General features: G+C 37.1%; 1 protein-coding gene across 1 annotated transcript in view; it reads right to left on the bottom strand.

The window, feature by feature from the left end:
* The window catches only part of kpna3 (karyopherin alpha 3 (importin alpha 4)), a 152,160-nt gene that overhangs the window by 44,609 nt on the left and 94,429 nt on the right, over nucleotides 1-13,122 (bottom strand). The window contains exons 3-6 of the mRNA XM_060833393.1: nucleotides 9,780-9,869; nucleotides 7,787-7,816; nucleotides 3,038-3,090; nucleotides 309-404 (exon numbers count right to left, since the gene is read on the bottom strand). Coding sequence (XP_060689376.1) covers nucleotides 309-404; nucleotides 3,038-3,090; nucleotides 7,787-7,816; nucleotides 9,780-9,869 — 269 coding nt within the window. The remainder of the gene's footprint in view (nucleotides 1-308; nucleotides 405-3,037; nucleotides 3,091-7,786; nucleotides 7,817-9,779; nucleotides 9,870-13,122) is intronic.

The following is a 13,122-nucleotide window of genomic DNA, read 5'->3' as shown; positions in this document are numbered from 1 at the left end:
AAGCAAATAATTGTGTTCTGTAATTCATCAAAATAAATACTCCAAAAACATATTCAAAAATCAAATCAAAACTTATATCAAAATGAAGACAAATTTTATTAATGAGCAGCAACAATATGCAAAGCAAAGCTTAATTCCTACAAGAACAGAAATTAGTCTAACTGGAGCATGTTTAGAATCTTATTCTCAAAAGGTAAAGCATAAAGGCCAACAGACAATACAGCAATTTAACGAAACACCAAGTCTCTTGCAATTCATGTCCATTCATGACAACTAAACACTGAAGATGATTACATCATGTCACTCACTTGTCATCCCTCTCCAGACATCGTACCAGCACGGGCAAGATTCCAGAGTTTATTAATTCATCAATTGGAGGATTTCTATCACTTGACAGCAACTTCCTGCAAGATTTTGAGTAAGAAAAGAGTCAAATCTTTTCATATCCTTAACAACATGTGCAACAAATAGAAGTTTGGTCATTGTGAATGACATCAATATTGGCAACACAATGCATTTATTGAGAAAACCATCATTGTGTCTGTTAGCAGGTAGAGAAATAATTTTACAAATTTTAAATAAACTTATCCACACACTACATTAGTAAAAGCAATTCTATAATTTATATGGCAGCATCAACAATTTATTCTGTTTAATCCAAACTGGATTTTCAATGCAGTAACGCCCAGAGTTTCAAAGATGAAAAATATTTTACATCATTGGAAAATAAAAGGCTACTCCACACTTAACAATCCTAACTCTATTTATTTTAAACATTTGATAGGTTACTTAATGATCAATGACAAGTCATTTTATTTAAAACCCTATTCATCAGTTATGTAGCCTCCCTTTCTCGGGTGAGTAATAACGTTGCAATTATTGTTTAACACCATTCATAAAACAATGTGTTGCAGGTTTTCAAAGTGACTGCATCAATCCCAACAGAGGAGTTGGGGTCAGCAAGTATTCTAGACTTTACAATATGATGCTACAATGATGTACAATCAATTATTCAGCTCGATGGATTGGTTATTTTATCTCTTTGTTTTCCTACTGTTATGCAGTATAATAGACAACACCATACTGTGATTTTTAAAATTACAATTAAAAATGAGAAAACAATTCTATAATTTAAGATTAACTAACTTATAGAAAAATACCTTTGACTAGAAATAGTTGCCAGCAGAATAACTAGTAAAAACATTACCACCAAAATTATTGATCTCTGGCTACAAAACAAAACTTAGCTGAAAATGTGTTGCTGGAAAAGCACAGCAGGTCAGGCAACATCCAAGGAACAGGAAGTTCGATGTTTCAGGCATAAGACCTTCATCAGGAATGAGGAAAGTGTGTCCAGCAGGCTAAGATAAAAGATAGGGAGGAGGGACTTGGGGGAGGGGCGATGGAGATGTGATAGGTGGAAGGAGGTCAAGGTGAGGGTGATAGGCCGGAGTGAGGTGGGGGCGGAGAGGTCAGGAAGAAGATTGCAGGTTAGGAAGGCTCGAACTCAGCACTGCCTTCCTAACCTGCAATCTTCTTCCTGACCTCTCCGCCCCCACCCCACTCCGGCCTATCACCCTCACCTTAACCTCCTTCCACCTATCACATCTCCATCGCCCCTCCCCCAAGTCCCTCCTCCCTACCTTTTATCTTAGCCTGCTGGACACACTTTCTTCATTCCTGATGAAGGGCTTATGCCCGAAACGTCGAATCTCCTGTTCCTTGGATGCTGCCTGACCTGCTGCGCTTTTCCAGCAACACATTTTCAGCTCTGATCTCCAGCATCTGCAGACCTCACTTTCTCCCACAAAACAAAACTTGACAATTTAGATAACATATTATCAAATTATTAGTTAAGATGTGCCTACAACCAAATGCAGACACTTGAGAAACCTGCTCCACTAAACCATCCATCAGTCATAGTGTAATTACAAACTACCATAAATAATTTAATACTTGGATTTTCTATTCTAGATTTGTTTCTTTGTTAAACATTAGCAGGAGAATATGACAACAAATTAGGACATGTCAGAGTACCTGGAATTTCTAATAAAGAAAAATTGAACATTACGAAGTATGAAGCCATCAATTTAAACTCTCAAAACAGATGTCCGACCACTGTCACCTACAGGAACACATCCAGGTCATTTTCTTAGGTTTACCACACTGCTTGCAACCTCAGCCTCCAATTTTACCTTGCTGAGCTCGAATCCATATCCTACCAAACTAAAACACTGACACTTTTACCACCTTATCACCAATCTTTGCCCATCAGTGGAAAAACACATCCCTATCTTTGTTAAAACCAGATTCAGCTCTGTTGGCTGGTCTCCATTCCTGCACTTGCCACAACTTGCTAATCCAAGGTTCTGCTGCTCACACCCAATCCTGCTTGCACATCACCCACATGCTCACTAGTCAACTCTGGCTCCTGGCCATTTGACACCTTTTTATTATTATTATATCTGTGCTTAAATCTCTTTATGGCCTCTTCTCTCCCCTCTCTAATTTTTTCAAACTCTAATATCCTTCAAGCACTGTGCATTCCTCTAAATCTGATCTCGTCTATATCACCCACTCTCTTTACCACACCCAAAACAGACATTTTCAGCTGTCCAGGTCTCATAGAATAATAGAGTCATAGAGATATACAGCATGGAAACAGACCCTTCGGTCCAACCCATCCATGCCAGCCAGTTATCCCAACTCAATCTAGTCCCACCTGCTAGCACCCAGCCCATATCCCTCCAAACCCTTCCTATTCATATACCCATCTAGAACTCTCTCCCTCTCTTTCAACCTAAATCTCTCCTCTCCCAAGAATGTTTTTCAAGTAACAACACTTTGTGATAAAGATATCATTACAAAATTACGAACTAAGAACCCAACTTAAAACAGTATTGAACCAACACAAGTACCATTTCAGTGTAATCATTTAGTCCTAGTATTTAATAACAAAGTAATTAATAACAAAGTAATTAATAACAAAGTAATTAATAACAAAGTAATTAATAACAAAGCCATCCAGTTGCCTCACCTTGCAGCCTGAACAGCACTGAGTTGAATGACTGGATTTTCATTAGTTGCATTCTGCAATTATAAAGCATTGAGAAAAATAAAGCAAACTGGTTTATCCTGTCCAATATTCAGAAATCAACACTGTAGAAATTCTGGTTGTCTTTGCATTTTAATAGCTAGTCTTAACACATTATGAACTCTAAGGAGTCAGAAAGTCATGAGTTTAAGCCTCACTGTGATGTTAAACCAAGGCCCTTTCTATCTCTTGCACAGACATAGAAAATCCCATGGTCCTGTTTATGCACACAGAACTAGCAACCTGATCAATAGTTGTGCCTCAACCAACAACACTAAAAAATCCCAGCAATTTATGCAATCTCCCATAAACACACTGGGACAACGACCAGATAACCTACTAAGTGGTGTGATCATTAACATACTGTCACTTGTGAAATTTTTGCTGTGTGCCAATAGGCTGCTGCATACTTTAAAAGTGCTTCATTGAATGTAAAGTGCTTTGGGATTTTAAATCATAAGGACACACTATCAGAAAGATGTTTTGAAACTTGAAAAGGTTCAGGAAAGATTTACAAGGATGTTGCCAGGGTTGAGGGATTTGTGCTATAGGGAAATGCTGAACAGGCTGGGGCTGTTTTCCCTGGAGCGTCGGAGGCTGAGGGGTGATCTTGTAGAGGTTTACAAAATTATGAGGGGCATGGATCTGGGGAAATAGGCAAAGTCTTTTCCCAGGGGTCGGGGAGTCCAGAACTAGAGGACATAGGTTTAGGGTGAGAGGGGAAAGATATAAGAGAGACCTAAGGGGCAACGTTTTCACACAGAGAGTGGTATGTGTATGGAATGAACTGCCAGAGGAAGTGGTAGAGGCTGGTACAATTGCAACATTTAAAAGGCATTTGGATGGGTATATGAATAGGAAGAGTTTGGAGGGATATGGGCCAGGTGCTGGCAGGTGGGACTAGATCCTGTTGGGATATCTGGTCTGCATGGACGGGTTGGACCGAAGGGTCTGTTTCCATGCTGCACATCTCTATGACTCTATGATACTGCAACGTCTTTCTTTAAAAAGAAGCGATGGTTGTGTTTGCTGACATGATTGCACACGCACCATTCATCACTGTAAATCGCGTGTAAGCATTTAAATGGTTTTGGAGTCACAGCTCCAAACTCAGGAAAGGGACAGACTCGCACTTACATACAGCGTTTCACAACGATCAGACATTTCACACTATTAATGTCCAGTTACTGCTGTAATCTAAGATACAAAGCTGTAACATTGGGAAAAAAAACCAGCAATTTATGCAGAATCTCCCATAAACACACTGGGACAATGACCAGATAATCTACTAAGTGACATTGATTGAGGGATATATATTCATCAGGTCATTTGGGTAGTGCCTTCTTCAAAGGTATCTTCTATACCCACATAAAGGGGCAATTGGGGCCAACATCTAACATCCCATCCAAAAGATGGCACCCGAGACACTGCAGCACTTCCTCAGTACTGCACTGAGTGTCACCCTTGAGAACAAAATTGGATAGTGTGGAGTAAAGCATGTGAAGGACAATAAATTTCTTCAAATTGTAATTTGCTTTATCAGGGAGGCGGGGCTTGGTACCCAAAGTGACAACAATAATACATCATGCAGGAAATGGTACTAAGCAATCATATCAGCAAATGTGAACTAAAGGAAAAGTCAAACAGAAACTGTATGGTGAGAATTAATACAAACACAGAAATGCGATGAGTAATTCAAACGGGAGTAAAACAACTTAAGATATGCTCATTGCATAAACATATTAATCTACAGACAAGTTTAATTTTGAAAATGTTCTGGCTTGTTTGACTATTAAGTACATCTTAGCCATGGTGAATGAAAGTATTTTGAATTAACAAGTAACATTAGCTCTAAACAGCATATAAATTTTACATATTTTATTTTTTACATGACTACTCCAAGGAATTTCAATGTGTGTAACATGCATCATGTATACGTTGTGCTGAAATGATGTCACCATTGTTTTAATGAGGTCTCAATGAGAAACAGGGAATAATCCAGGAACCCTTCTTGATACAAAAATCAGTACTGAGGAGATTTAACGCTACTCAATTCAATTCTATCCACATAGAATTTGGATGACCTGCTTCAGAAGGTAATTGAAGCAATAAACTGTGAAGAAAGAGATGGTACAGCTTTCCTTTAAACTCTTCTGAACATACTACAAAGTAAAAGCCACATCTTGGTGTTGGACAATATTTTCACATTTTGTTGCCTTGCCTCCTAATTCAGGCTGAAAAAAATCCATTGGAGTGTAACTGTAAATTAACTGCAAATGGAAATTAAGAAATATGGAAATCTAATTTTGTTGTAATAAAGCACTTACATGTCTATCTCAACATTAGTTGGGATTGAAAAAATAAATTAACCTAGACTAAAACTTCAATTATGATGCCAATTAAGAGTGTGGCCAAAGGACATAGACATTTGAAGATCAGGAATGTGCAAGGCACGTTGAAGCAAAGAGGTCAGGCACTGAAATCATTGAGGGGCACATACTGAGGAAGAGGTATGCAAAATATTGGCTTGAAAGATACAGGCAAATGGGAAGGTAGACAATAAATGGAGATCTTTAGGGGAGCAAATTTTTCTAACTACTGAAAGATGGACACAGGATGAGTTAAGTACTAAGTTCTGAATTTACAGCAGCATTTAAACTCTTCCCACTGCTTATGATAGACATTTGATGTTTGGATTATAATAATGGGATGAGTAGGAATCAATATTGTGGTTTTGAGGTGAGATGGTGCACATCCAACAACTTTCCTTAGGCAATAAAGCACTTCAATATTTGCGAAAATAGCCAGTTAGAATCTAAATCCCAAAGGATCCGCTTATTGGAAAATTTTCGAAGTTCAATATTTATTTATTACAGACGCTTGCAGCAAAGGTTTTCTAAACACATAAATGAACAGAACATTTTACATTTTTAAGTTTTTATCAATTGATGTGTGACATGATGATGGTATGATACTGGGATTTCAGACACCACAGTCATATTTACAGTTCATTCATATACTGCATCTCAGAAATCAGAAATGGACAACCTCTCAAAACAAGACTTCAAAACATCAATGACAGATTCAGTTTATAGTCAAATGTGACGGGCTTGCAAATAGTTAGGATACAATGCAAAATATGAAATGTCAAAAAAAACTGATTTATTCATGAGCGCACCCTTTCCTTTAAGAGAAAGTTCTGATTGCAGTTACAGTTTGACCTCTGATGAAGTTATCCTGTTAACTGAAACCGCTGTGTCAGCTTCATCACCTATTACCTCAATTAATACTGTGCAGCATCATCCAGCCAGTGATCAAGTCGCATGCCACCCTCACCTAATGAGATCAGGAATACTCACGGAGGCAAAGCAGAAACTGCTAGAAAAACTCACAGGTCTGATAGCATCTGTGAATCAGAGTTCGCCTTTCCAGTCCTGAAGGGTCAATGGACCCAAAATGTTAGCTCTGATTTCTCCACACAGATGCTGTCAGACCTGTTGAGTCTATGCAGCAATTTCTCATCTCCAGTGTCTGCAGTTCTTTCAGTTTTTTTGTTTAACATTCACTGATGCTCCAGGCTTCTACACTAAATACCCTGACCTGCTGATCAAAAGTCTTTGCATTTACCTATACAATCCAATTTGGATTCAAGTCGATCTTCTAACTTTTAACATGCTATAACAGGCTTCTATTGACACTTTCCAAAAAATTAGCCATCAGCTTTTCCTAAAGCATGAATAAATTTCCTCAAAGGCATATCTGATGTGTGCCATTCTGGAATTTTAATCATCATTACAGGGTGCTTTCTTTGTGCATTGATATTACTGGATTATTCCACTTTACAATGCTGTACTTCACAGCTCACCGTTCATGAAACATGCATATAGGGATCAACACTTGGCTTTTGAAGTCACTGTGGACAATATTAAAAATGGAATCTCAAATGTAGATGAGAATCGACTTAAAAGAGTGAAAATTGGCCAGAAGATGGCAGGAAAAAGTTAATAGCCCTCTATTTCAATGACTGATGTTGAAATTAATCCGACTACTTTAAACTATTGTAAATTTTGGAAGGCCATTGTTTACATGGATCAAGACAGTGTGAAGGACAGCATTTTGATGAAATAAACAGTGGCTCCGTAGACAGTGTGGACAGTGAAGCATTCCAAAGTTAATCACTTCAAAATAAAATTGAAAGGAATAAACCTGCTAGAATAGCAATCTAGTGCAAGGAAATAGCAATAACAGTCAACATCTGCACCATTTTACCACACTAAAGGAATGCTCCAGAACATGGCTAAATAAATACATGATTGAAAACTATTAATGCAAACCTGGAGGGTATTAATTACAAAAGGAAGATGCCAAAATTGGATTGGCGCAGTCTTGTCCTGGGGGCAGTTATCTGGCTTTCAATTGCTCAAGTCGTTTTTCCTACCATTTAAGTAAAACCTATCTGAGCTGTTCAGTGGGATTCTCTCTTTGTGACCACACCATACCTAAGTGGAGTTTTAATTTTTTTCTACACCATAGAACAAAAATGACGTGTAGTAGCTTATTTCTTATTTTACATTCACAGTGCAATATAAAAATAAAGATATCTATTGTTACAGAAACATTTAAAGGATCAAATAGCACGAAAACAGCCACAAATTTCAATGGTTCAAAAATTTCAGTTAATAGTTTTCTTACCTGAAGAATAGCATCTAATGTTATATTTTGCTGGAAAAGAAACAAGTAAAATTATGTGGTAATTTTTATGGTACCATTATTCTAAATTAAAGGCTTAGCAATGATAATTTTTCTCACTTTGAGTGTTTCACCCAACCATTTGATTCCTGAAAATTATCCTGAACTCTTATTTTTGCAATTAGGAACATGTAAAGCAATATTCTTCGGCTCCAAGACCTAAGTCTTTAAAAGCAAATGAATTTATTTCTAAATGTTTATTCAACTTATTTATTCTGACGCATCAGTATTTGCTGCAGAAATAGATTGATGAGTATTAGTTATGGGAAATTCATATTTTAAGGCAACAAGATTTTTTAAAAAACCATTCTGTTATGACATTTATGAACCAGATTTTCTACTGGCTAAAGTCATTATCCCAGTGTAGATAGGAGCTAAGCATTATTACCCTACAGAAACCCCATCGTAATAGTAATAGTCTGAAAAACTGCATTTTCCACTGGGCGATTTCGCTATGCTTGGAATCTTGCAAACACCTTCATTTAAATTTGATGATTCAGACACTTCAGATGGTTCCAACAAAATTCAGTTAAATAGTTACTCAAGAAGAGCTGGATTTAATAGATGCTCCAAACACTGACACAACATTCTTTTAGCCTGCCAGACCCAACTTCTCCCACCCCTTCTCTCCACATTGCTGGATTGGACCAGATCCTCCCCCCACTGCTGAGAGTGGTGGTGTGTGTGTGTGTGTGTGTGCGCGCGTGCGTGTGTGTGTGTGGGGGGGGGGGGGGAATGATTTAGTCTATGAGCTCTATGCTGTCAAAGAGCTGTCAGAATGGAAGCACAGCGATACATTCTTGGGGGAGTTCTAGCAGAATCTTCTGTCAGAAAAGTTGTGCTCCTCTTTTGTGAAGAAAAAGACTGGAAGGTAAATGAGAAAGTGACTGCCATTCCTTGGAAAATCTAGTCTAATCTTCCTAAAATATTATTATTACAAAGATTATCTAAGCTACATTAAGTTATTCAATTTAGTGAACATCTTTATACAAAATGCAAGTTGACCAATGGCATCTTTTTTGTTTAAAATAGCAAACAAAATGATTAACTCACAGTATCTTTCCACTTCCCACTTTATAAAACCTACTTGATATCTTGCCATTTTTGCAGAGCTGAGACTTATTGATGATTAGTTTAGTACAAACTTGTTTAGCTCTTATTTCATACCTGGTCATCTTCGACCTTTGCTGATTTGCAATGATACACAAGGTTTGCAGAATCAAACTCAAAAAATAGCTCAACTTTCAGCACTGTTAGCTATAACAGTACAGGTACACAGATTGAATTCCCCACAAAAACTATGTTTATACATACCTTGGTAAGTGAGATTATCAAATGATTGCAAATGCACAGTGATTTGATTAACTAGTGGTTTATTAACAAACTAACATTAAATAAATTGGTAATAAAAAATTACATACATGATCAAGCACAATGAAAGTTGTTTTAAGGAAAATATAAAATGCTCCAAATTCTTGAACTAAAGCTATCATTAATGCTACTTTAATACTGAATGCTGTATGTTTCACTGAGGTTTCAATCCACAAACATTTCACACAACTACCAAATAATTCTTCTACCCTCACTACAATTCCAAAATGTTATATTTTGGTCCCCGCGTCCATTTGATGGACATCATCAATTTTACCTGAGAAGATTGCATTAGGCCCGTAGTGACCAGATTCTCCTGCTTCCACCAAACTGGACCCATGTGACTAAACAGATTTATATCACCAATATCACTATCTCTTTTCCAGAATGGTTACTACAAAACAATTAATAGCAACAGCCAGATGCTACTCCAGCCATAGTTTCTGGATGATTTACCTTAACCTGATATGTAGCAATTATTTGTTAAAAAAACACTTGGTATACAAAATTTACAGTAGTAAAAACGTATCTTTATACATATTTTCCATATAAGAATTTCACTTACAGCTTTGAAATCTCCATCCACATCAGAATCTTCTAAACTTTCCTCTTGTGGCACATTCCTTTTCTTGAGTAAATGTTCATCTCTCTTGTTCTGTAAGTGATAAATAATCAATTACAAGGGAATGTGAAGAAAGTATTTTTATGAATGATTGTAGATGTTCATATTTACATCTATTGCTGTCACATGAGTTTTGAAAGTGTCACACATAACACATATGCTACTTTTAAAATATAAATATAAATCACACCTGTGTCAAGGTGAAATTAAAACCAAATCCAATACGATAATTATGCCTATTTCCTTCTAGTTACCACAAATACCAGGCAGAAATTGATGGAACTCAATAGTTGAAACAAAACATGCAATTTTGATCAGAAGTTGATGCAAACATAATTATAGGGTATTTTCAAAACTTAGCAACACGTTAAAACACTCTTTTAGAGAAGATGAGGTTCACAGGAGATTTGATACAATCAAAATCATGAAGACTCTGGATCAAATAAACAGAAACTGTCAGCATTGGTGGAGAGATCAAGAACAAGAGAAGATTAAGATGACATATATTTAAGGTGAATGGCAACAGAAGCAATGGCAAAATGATATAAACCATTATCGTGCAGTGAGTGGTTAGGATCTGGAATTGAATTAGTATCTGAAAAGGAAGAATGTAAGGGGAGAAGGCAGGAATAGTACAAAGTCAAGTACTCCCTCAAAAGATCCAGCACAGACACAAAGGTCCAAAAGTACTGCTTCTGCACTTTCACCATTGATATTTCATAATCAAACCATGCTCTGCAGGGTCAGGAATAGTCCATCCAATGCGCTCACAGCAGTTAAGTGACTTCAATCAGTTTTCTAAATGGCACTAAGAGAAAGACTTCTGCATGCAAATCAACAAAGGAATAACATTCCCAAAAGTTACAGGCCCGTCAAAACATCTATGGTGGACAAAGTTTTTTAAAACAATAATCACTTTTTTTAAAAAAGGCAAATGCAAAGGTTTGGCAAATAATGAGGATAGCATGAAAATATAAAAGGATAGATAAGCCGGCAGAATAGGCTGAGAAGTGGGATTTGATTCATTTTGACTGAAAGTTTTAAGAGGGACAACATATATTTAAGGGCATTGCTTTAAAATGTGTGCAGAGCCAAAGAAATGTGTGTGCGTATGCTTAGATCTTTGAAAATGTACTGAGAGAGTAGTTAACATAGTTAAAGAAATCTTGGGCTTCAGAAATTAAGGTATGAGTGCAAAAGTAGGGAAATTATATTGAACCTAAGTTCTGGTTTGGGCATATTTAAGAGTCTTGCACTTAGCTCTGTTCACTATGTTTTGAGGATGCTGGTACTTGACAGAATGGTTCCAGGGATGACAGAGTTTAGCTACTACATGGACTGTAGAATCTGAAATGGCTCTCATTGGAGCATCCGAAGTTATGGAGAGATCCAAAATAAATCAATGATTCCAAATTGTTGTTTCAGGTATTGTGAACTGCTTTCGGGTGTTGAGCAGTAGATAAGGACAGGGGTATACTGTGGAGAAGATCAGCCATTTCTAAATGAATTAGTTATGCAATATATCAAAATAAAACTTCAGAGCTCTGAAGATGGAGGTTGGATTACTCCTGGGAGATCTGGCCAGGAGTCTTTCCATGCCATCATTCACACCATGCACTCTACCTTTTATTCTCACTGCATTCATTGCTGGCAGTAGCTGCCTCCAGGTGGTGGTAGTGGGCCCTCCTCTCAGACCATGTATTATAGTAGTTTTGTGTCACTTCTGAGGGCTGCTAAAAATCAAAGCCAGCCATGGGAATGAAATCACACAAGCCAGACAGCAGCTTTCTTGATGGTCTGATTCTAACATTTTATTTCCTTACACAAATTAATTTCTCAATCTGCCATGGAGAGATTTGAATTTATGGCCTCTTTAATTAGCAGTACAGTAACAATCACGACATTAGTATACTAACACAGGTTTTACCACATTTACCTCGACAGATATCGCTACTCTATAGACTGGCACAATGCTTAAAGAAGAAATTTTACAAACAGTAATACCGTACATCCTTGGCACTTACAAATGTCTGTTCTAAACGTTCCAGTACTGTCACTGTAAATAAATTATGACAGATGACTCTCAAATGGATGACAATATATAGTGGAATTGCCAGCACTTTATTTTAACAGCTGATTTAAAAGTTCTAAATGAATCATTGGGTTTTACTTCCACCAGCAAGAATGACAGCATCTCACACACGGTTCCTCAAGCAACCTTCTCCGGTTTTAAACAAGAAATAAATTTAATTTGCAATCTATATCAACATGCTACTTGCTTTCTAAAACGTTTTTTAGCTGAAGTAAGCACTTTGTCTATTAATACTGGTTATTAATCCACAGGAAATAAAATATTGGCCAGGCAACAACTGGATTATGCGACTTGATTAAAAGCCCATTGGTTTCATTATCAAAATATATAACAATTCAAATCTTACGGGACATCTCTCTTCTGATATTGATACTATATGCTCACTGTAGAGCAGCTATTTAATCTTCCAAAGATTGACAACACGCACAGGTTAAACATTCCAAATTCGAGATAGATAGAATGATTAGTGGTTATAAAAACAAAGGATTAGTAACACAGCACAGAGAAACCAGGAGCAGGAATAGGCAATCTGGCTATTTAAGCCTAAAATTCATTTCAACTCCAGATATATTAATTGAATTTAAATGCCAAAGTGGGATCTTAATAGGCCAACACCCACGTTCCAGTTGTAACTCCCTCAATATTATTATATCTCACCTGCTCAACCCATCAGCAGAATCCTACTATTTTAGGCACCCAAATCTGGTTGAAATAAACTGAGCAAACTCTCATTAAAGAATATCTACTCCAAAAAGCTAAACTTTGAGAGATTTCATCAGCGGGTTAAAATTAGCCACAGAATTCTTAGGGCAGTTGGACAATAGAGGGGGGAATTAACTGAACCTGATTCGTCATTGTTGACTTAATTGGTAGCACACCAGTCTTGAGTACAAAAACATAAGTAGATTGACACTCTTGGTTATTACTGATGGAGTGCTGCACTGTCAGAGGGAGGTGCCTTCTGTCAATCAATCATTAAACTGAGGTTTTGAAGAATACCAAGAGAGTTATCTATGGCATCCTGGCCAATATTCATTCTTTCATCAATCTTACTAAAAGTGAGGATCTGGTCATTATTACATTCCTTTATGTGGAAGCATTATTTGGCTGTTGGGTTTCCTCCATCACAATACTGACTCCACTTTGACTTTATTAGTTGCAAAGTTCTTTCTCACACATGAGTCACAGAGTCAT

This window comes from Hemiscyllium ocellatum, chromosome 12 (assembly GCF_020745735.1).
Source record: "Hemiscyllium ocellatum isolate sHemOce1 chromosome 12, sHemOce1.pat.X.cur, whole genome shotgun sequence".
NCBI classification, from domain to species: Eukaryota; Metazoa; Chordata; class Chondrichthyes; order Orectolobiformes; family Hemiscylliidae; genus Hemiscyllium; species Hemiscyllium ocellatum.
The sequence above is the reverse complement of the archived record's forward strand: the minus strand, read 5'-3'. Positions and strand labels throughout refer to the sequence as shown.